Source organism: Mya arenaria, chromosome 7, assembly GCF_026914265.1.
Source record: "Mya arenaria isolate MELC-2E11 chromosome 7, ASM2691426v1".
Classification (NCBI taxonomy): domain Eukaryota; kingdom Metazoa; phylum Mollusca; class Bivalvia; order Myida; family Myidae; genus Mya; species Mya arenaria.
The window spans coordinates 4,563,803-4,572,267 of record NC_069128.1 but is presented as its reverse complement, the minus strand read 5'-3'; the positions used below and the strand labels follow the sequence as shown (position 1 = coordinate 4,572,267).

At 35.5% G+C, this 8,465-nt stretch overlaps 1 protein-coding gene across 1 annotated transcript; it reads right to left on the bottom strand.

Annotated features, from left to right (window-relative positions):
• Window positions 1-556: 556 nt before the first annotated feature.
• Window positions 557-4,780, bottom strand: LOC128240198 (uncharacterized). Its single transcript, XM_052956715.1, has 4 exons — window positions 4,501-4,780; window positions 3,100-3,218; window positions 2,247-2,326; window positions 557-775 (listed from the first exon to the last, which is right to left on the bottom strand). The coding sequence occupies exons 1-4, from the start codon at window positions 4,765-4,767 to the stop codon at window positions 735-737; spliced, it is 507 nt and encodes a 168-aa protein (XP_052812675.1). The 5' UTR covers window positions 4,768-4,780; the 3' UTR covers window positions 557-734.
• Between the last annotated feature and the right edge of the window lie 3,685 nt (window positions 4,781-8,465).

Genomic DNA, 8,465 nt, shown 5'->3' with positions numbered 1-8,465 from the left:
CATGGATTGAAACTTTTGTTTTGTGCGTCAATGCAGTATAAACGCTCGGTCGCGATTTTGCAAACCAATAAGCGCTTGAATTTGCAAAATCGCGGACGAGCGTTCCTAATCCTTAAATTCATACTTCCCTTTTCGTTACTTTTTCGTTTTTGATAATATCGATTCGGTTAAATGATTTTCGCGTTTATTAAGCAAATTATTGATTTTTTTTTAATTTGTGTTAAATATATGCATGACCCAAGTCTTTCTTGCGAAACTCCACCTAAGGGGTCATGAAAGGTCAAATATTTCATGCAAAATGAACGACAATTTTAACGTACAGAAAATTAAGTGCGAATAAGAATAAGAAAATAGCATAATAAATGTAACGTCGTGAAGTCATTTTGGTGAGGTCATTTGAGAAATGTTCAACCCGGCACCGTAAACGTTTCGTTACTTTTATTTAAGCAGTAAAAATATCAAATTGAAAATAACACCAGAGAACATGATATTTCACCGAGCATGAAAAAAGCTTGGCTATTTGAATTGTCTCTGTATATTGCATGTCCTTGTGTGATTTGTTACTATAGGCAACACACTCGTGCTCTCCGAATTGCTGTGTTGTTATACATTGTTCTGTTATTTTCAAATAAGGGTCAAGCACTATTACGCTCACTTAGCACTTCTTTGAATATGTCTCGCATCTTGAAAAGGTATTCAGTTTGATTCAAGTAAACACGTGTCCTTTGCTTTCTCTATGCATATGGACCGCCACGCAGCTCGCTGAACTGCTCGTCTGAAATGCAGAAAGACGATGATATTAAATTGGCACTATACAGTGTGCGTATACCACGTGATAAATTACGTCATAAATGCAAAGTCGGAAGGCAACATTTTGCTTCGAAAGAAGCTTAAAATCAAAGATTACTTTTCTTTCACTACAGCATTTCAAATGAAACAAATGACAGTCTATGCCCCCTTAAGAGCCCCGCTTTCGCTTTATAAGCGGAGTTTGATTAGGTGATTTGTTTCTTCAAGCACTTCGACAAACCTGTTTCCAAAATCACAATTTACAGTGCTCCGTCAGACGGCCGTATTGTGAAAAGGTTTATCGAAGTGTTTTAAGAAACTAAACTTTCAATCAAACTCTGGTAAAGACCGATGGCGGGGCTCCGTAAGCGATGTGACTGCGCTGTTTTTCATTTAAAATGATGAAGAAATATGAAAGTTATCTTCGTTTAAAGTCTTCAATCGAAGCAAAATGTTGTCTTCCGATGTAGCATTTATGACGCAATTTATCACGTGGTATGCACACACTGATTACACTGTAGCTGAAAGAAGAGGTTTTCGGAAACAACTAGGCCATCTGCCTAATATTATTTCTTTAAGTAATAGCCGCGTGTTCGGTTGCATACCGAACATGCTGGCCGTTATTAGAGGGACTCGCCTATCTGTTGGAACCATTCCCCCGGTAACGCATCTGAAAATATCATTATTATAATCATTCTACCCTTTGATACCGAAATTGCAAAAATGCACTTGTAGTATAACAAAAATCTGTTTATAATTTGGGGTGCGAGCCTACGCCTCTTCAGTCAAGGAAATAATATCTGAACGAAAACTGACAACACAACCTCATGCCAACAAGGCCTAAAAACAAACAATGGATAACTTAACATTTACGCATGTATTTTAATCATGTTGCTAACACTATTCAAAATCGTGGACTTCAAAGACAATATTTGAGCATATATCAATATTTGTTGAAGGGTTCCAGCCGTCAGTATCCAAGTTTTAACACTCCTATGCCATTTGCCATACTTTATTTCGTCATATAAAAAAGTGCATTTTACCAAGACCTGAGCGGGTCCCTTTTTACGTCGATGACATAGAGATATAATATCGCAATGATATAGTCGAACAAGGGCATTGGGAAACGCAGAGCAGAGGGTCTTTAAAACGCAGATTACTTACAAAATACTTCCAGTTTTGTTGTATATCCAGTCGAATCCCGTTGGCTCGAACTCGCTTGACTCGAATTCCTCATTGGCTCGAACAAGATGCATGGGACCGGTTTCTTTATATTGAAGGTTAACAATCCCGCTTGGCTCGAATTTTTCGAGGCTCGAGGTATTTTCGCCGGTCCCTGTGAGTTCGAGCCAACGGGGTTCGACTGTATGTGCATGCGATCGATGAGAAGTGGTAAATATTAAGAAAACAATTGCTGGAAAGTTGTATGTCGAAACTCCCGCACCATGGCAACTTACCTTTTGCGGCTGATAACAGTCTTTGAATAAGTCGTCGAAACGAATCATTTTCTAGTCCATGTGCGCTGTTAAATGTGGACCTGATAATAAAGCAAACATTATGTAACATTTCAAAACAACTATGTTAGTACGGAACAATAATGTAACAACTTCTAACCAATGCAAAAACCTTCCATTTAACTGAATGTCAGAGGGCAGATTTACGGCGAAGGTTGTATCAAAACGATGAATATAAATCATTGCCACATTTTTCACAATATTTATGATTATCAAAACATTTGACTGTAGTATGAGGTTGTTGGTGCTGTTATGCTGTTATTACTGTTGTTTTTGTTGTTGGTGTTTAATATGTTTATGGGTTTTGTATCTTACAGAACCAATTCTTTACAAGGATCAGGGTTTTGATCAGTCACTTTTACATTCTTTGTCAAAATTTTGTAAATCGGTGTTGGTACCTGTGGAAAAGTCGCCAACAATAATACTGTATACGGTTGATTACAATATTGCCTGTGTTTAGGTTTAAGTGTATCTGTTATAACATAATATTAACATAAAAAAAACAAATAAAAAAATCAAAATATATAAAAAATAAATTTTGAATGTGTGTAAGGATTCATTTATACCTAACAAATAAAAAAGGAATTTTTCGTTCTGCATAAACTGCTATCTTTGTCAAAGTGCTGAAAGACTAAAATTGATTCAAGTAATAAAAGAGAGGGACATGAATTAATGAATAGATACATATATTCGATAGAGAGATAAGTTTCTTTTTACATACAGGAATTATGTGTCAGTATTAAAGTGTTATGCAAATATTTATATAAAAAAATATATTTAATGATATTTAATTTACTCGGCATTCAATGCTGGATGAATGTTTCGTTTGTACATCCGGTACAAATGGAAAAGTAGTCCAATATCATCCTCGTCGTCCTCTGCGTCCAGGGATTTAAGATTTAGTAGCCTCTGTACCTGTAATACAATAAAAAATGGTCTTTTAATGCGAAAATTAAATCAAAGGAAGTGATAATTATTTAGTTTTACATATCAAAATAATATTGTTCCATGTCCATGTATTTTCGCGACCGTCGAGCCGACATAAGTTTATCTGATCATGGTAAAATCAAATTGTTTGATCATGATTAAATCGAAAAAGAACTCATAAGTTCGATTATAAACGAAAGCATGTCCTTTTACTTCAAATTTCTGCACCTCAAATTAAACGGGCTGTTAAATACAAATATCGACTTGAGACCTTGTGTTCAGAAATGTCATTTTCATGCTCGAAATGAACACCAATAGAATCAGCACACCTGTTTTCAATTTGCAAATACAAATGGTAATACCACTCTGATTTGATGCCATGTTGGCATCAAAACCGCAATAAAAGTGTTTTTTGTTGTTTTGTTTTTTTCAAACACAAGCCCTGAGTTCACTTAAGGCGCGTTAGCTAACGTGAGCAGATCATTTTGTTATGTTTCCCTGATGCATACACTGCAAACGGTGGATCAACTCGCACATTAGCCGCAAACACCATTCATAAACGCAGGGCTGTTCTTTTCGTTCATTATGCATAGCTATCTACATTATAATATTCTGATTAAAACATATCGTGGATTATAGTGTGTATCGATAACGGTCGATAAAAAAACAATCCTAAAATCTCGAAAACGCTCAATTTAAACAATACTAGTTTACACCTATCGTAATATCATAGTGCATATCGATAACAGTTGTTTTAAACATATCTCGAAAATTCTATGCGAATCGATAATTTAAACATATCGTGGAATTAAAATGATTATCGATACCGGTTGAATTAAACTCATCGTGAAATTACTGTGTGAATAGTTAACTCTCGATTTAAAACTATCGTGTATTACACTGTAAATCGATAATTTATAAATTTAAATTACAATGTGAATCGATAACGCTCGATATAAACCTTATATGAAATTAGCGTTTTTGTACATAAGTTTAAATACTCTGAATGCACTTTTGGGAATAAATATACTATGGAAGAGTATATACACTATATAAATATAAATGCATTATATAAAATATGACAAAAAACTTTGTCATCTAAATTTATTTAACAAGATAGTTTTGAATTAACCCATGTTCTTAACATTTAATATAGATCAAGGAATGATCAGGTAATCCTTAATATGTCTTATCGGCCACGACAATAAATGAGCCGTGCAGGCTTCTGTAAATATACCATAATTGGACTTATCGATACTTGTCCTCATACCTGTGGAAGCCTGTTGACACCCACGTCTAGAATTGATCCTCTCTTACCAAACCCATGCGCTATTCTATCAGCAACAGCAGACCGAAAACCTCTTTTCACTCTGTGGTGCGTTTCAATGGCATAGCTTTGTCTATTTTGGTCCTCTCTTCCATTGTGGCTTTGAATAATCATGCTTGCGATATTTAATGGAATCTTCGGGTTGTTGTTATGATATCGTACCCAGCTAAAAGGTTCTGTCATGGGATTTGAGATGGTGTTTTTAAACATGACAGGATTGGCCCGGTAGGACATTTGATTCCGCTGAAAGCCATTTGAATTATGTTTTGTGTCTTTGGCATCTTTGAAATATGGCCTCATGTCATTGGGCTGTTGCGCTCCTTTCAAAGCCTTCATATAATTCACGTAATTGGTGAAAACACTTTGGACACCAGTTAATCGGTTTTCTTTATCGGGTCTTTTGTTTGCCAATGACATAAGCGGCTTATCAATGTCCAATAGGTGACGTTCTGATTTTATCGCGTTTTCCGGTGAGTGGGCTTTTTCAGGATTTGTGATCGATTCTTTGTGTCTGTCACTCTGATTTATATTTGAGTGTGTTACCAACATCGTTTTATTGTCAATCTGTATTGGATGTCCAGTTGATATCACTAGTTGTGAACTTACGATGCAAAAACACAAAACACACCTAATATTAAAGTACATTGAGCGATTCATCTTATATAGACGCCTTACTATTGTTTGTCCAAACGTTTAGGAATATTATCTGTATCTTGAAATATCTCGTGATGTAGTTTTTATACTCTTGTTTCTTTGTTTGTTTGACTCTGAAAAATAAATATTAGAAAAATGCATGTTGTTCAAAAATTGTAAACATATTTCAGTCCTAAACCTTACATTAAGAGTCCGTACAGGTAAAGGCAGATTTTATGCGAAAATATACTTAAGATATTTTATTTAAACGCAGTTAGCGCCCAAAACGAAGTTACGCCTGGAAATATACGATCTTTTGCATTATGATCTTTATTGAAACACGACCTTAGAGAATTGACTATAGAACGAATTGACTACCAAGTATTTATAATAGTTTAAGAAGTGAATGATATTGTCAACAGCTTGTACGTGTCTGGGTATTTGAACCTGCAACGGATAAACTGCGCTATTGAGGAGCGTACATGGATAGGGAAACGTTTGGTTAAATGTCGTTTTGACGTCAAAAACGCTGTGGCACACGTTTTTGAATTAAACATTATTCTCTTTGTTCCATAAAGAATTTTGTCCGCTTATCATAGCAGTAACCACGCCGCGCTCTGTTAATTTCGAGCATGTTAAAAATATACTATAATAAAAATGTAAAGCGTTTCTATTTAACATAGTTCAACTTCGATACTAAAAATATAATCCGATTTTACGAAAGGTATATATGTAAATACATCTAGTATCAGGTTGACAAAATATATGACTAATATTATCATTTACATTAGAAAACAATCGAAGGTATACAAAACAGTTAACTGTAGGAGTCAGTTAGACTTGGGACTAGACTTCTCAAAATGTATATTATTCTCAAAACTGTTCTTCCTTTTTAAGGTTTTGTTTTTGTGTCTATAAATCTTACTTTTAACACCACTGAAACACGACCATTTCATAAACACCGTCATCAAATATTTAAACATGAAATGCGTGTGTGTTGAAATTCAATTACTAACGCTAATGGGTTTTAGTGATTTGTCATTTTCGTGTGATTGCGGTGATTTATCATTTGTAGAAATTCTATCCTACGCCGATTGGGGGGGGGGGGGGGGGGGGGGGGTACTACCACAAGAAAAACATAACAATTTCTCATCCGAAATGGTGCATTTTGGGCGTATTTTTATTTATTTTTTCTCCTATATTGAAATTAAAGTAAACTTGGACGAGTTTTGGGGAGGCGTGCACAGGGTGCGCCCCCCTTCCTGGATCAGCTAGTGATTGGTTTAGTTGATAATTACCCTCTTTGAATAAGTTATAATTGTCTACCTATTATGTTCTACTTACTTTTGATAGCAAAATTATAACAAATAGCAGTTTATGTTACTAATGACACATTGAAACCAATATCCGTGCAGGTGATCCTAAGCAAAATATGAGTATCTAACTGTTTGCTAGAGGCGCACAGCTTAGACCTTCCCCAGTATGCCCGGGCTTGAAAAACTTATTTTTTCCTCGGACATAAAAATGAAAATCAAAAGCTAAGATGTCGACACATGTAACGTTTTATAAGTTAACATTTGTGGAAATTTCACTGAATGATGACGATAAGAATGCTTGAACATGATTCTTTCATGGTTGAATTCTTCCAATAGCGCACTCCTGTCTGCGTGCGCACTTCTGTCTGCGTGCGTAATATTCAAAATGCTTAAGGTATATGTCCCCTTTACGATAAAATGTGCAATAAAGTGTAACTCGCAAGGCCGACATACTTCAGTACCGCAAATCAAAATCAGGTATCGTTATTTCTACTATTTAAACATGATATGTTAAAAGAATCAGTGTGTCGGCGTAACAAAATGGGACCTTTTGTGTTATGCGGTTTAAAATAGTGCGAATTTCAAAGTAAGCCGAAGAATCTTTGATTTATCTTGGCGACGATTCGAGGGAAAATGTAATTATAGATTACTGCGCAGAAAATAGAAATGTGTTTACTAAAAGACCCTGCCTTACAATACCTACAACAAAAAGTCAAAACGTCCTCACGCAATGGCTTATTATGGCCTGTTTTTAACAGTGTTAATATGAATTTGATATTGTTCACTGTTTTCAAATCATAGTCTGCTCTCTCCGCGGCGCACTATCCTTCGACTTTTATTATTTATTATTTTATTAGTTTTGCAATTCGACTTGCATATGAAATGATCCCGTATTATCCTTTGCTGTAACATTACAAATGCAACCTTCTTCAGCCGAAAATATTGTAGCACACAATACAGCATTTTATTAGAACTCATTGATTTTATGCATTGAGTTAATTGATTCAAGTCATTAACAAACACATTGTGTGCAGTACATTGTGTAGGACATAGACTATGACAGTGTGTATTTAGTATTTAGTTAAAAGGTATGCACAAGTCAACCACGGCCCCTGGTCCGGGGAATAGCGGGGACTTTGACTTTCGGTCCAGCCAAGCCCAGGTAAAACCACCGCCCTGCGGGGACGAACTACTGGTAAAATTCCCAAAAAATTCCCGGCTATACCAGGTATACAACCGGACCTGTGGGGGCGTGGTTACAATTGACTTGTGCATAACATTCGAACTATCTGATTGGAAAACAATATGAAAATAGCACTCCTATTTTTCGGATGAAAACCTCAATCTCATAGTCATTACTTTCAGAGTTATTAAGTCACATTACGTAGTAAAGGGAGACTACACATTGTCTTTGTCGTTGAAATTTTATATTTGCTCTTAGATTCTCACTTATATGCCCATAAACCGCACGTTTTAAGTACAAACTTCTACCGAGTGGCATACCTACATTGTTCGAATTCATTTGACAATTGTATTCTCAAAATAAAACGTAAATAACTCGTCAAAATCACATATACCGCCATGTATCCGGATTATAATACGCATAAATGACAGCTTGAAGCAATATATACGTTAACTTTCTTCTATAGAAATCCTCAAAGCGAGTTATATGTTTACAAATAAAGTTTGCAATTGTGAATTAATCCCAGGTCCGGCCCTATTGCTATTTACACAGTACCGAAAATTAATATCTTCATTAATGTCGTTCAATTTTCATAAATATATCCTAATAAAAACATGATTAATTTTGACTCAAAGCATCAGACAGCACTTAATGGAAGAAAATTGTAATTCACCAGCATGCCATGTTTGGGTACCTGGATACAAGCATTCCTCAGCTTTTGAACAAAATCGGATTTTCAGCTCAAGGTCACTACGACCTGTCCTCGACCTTTGGCC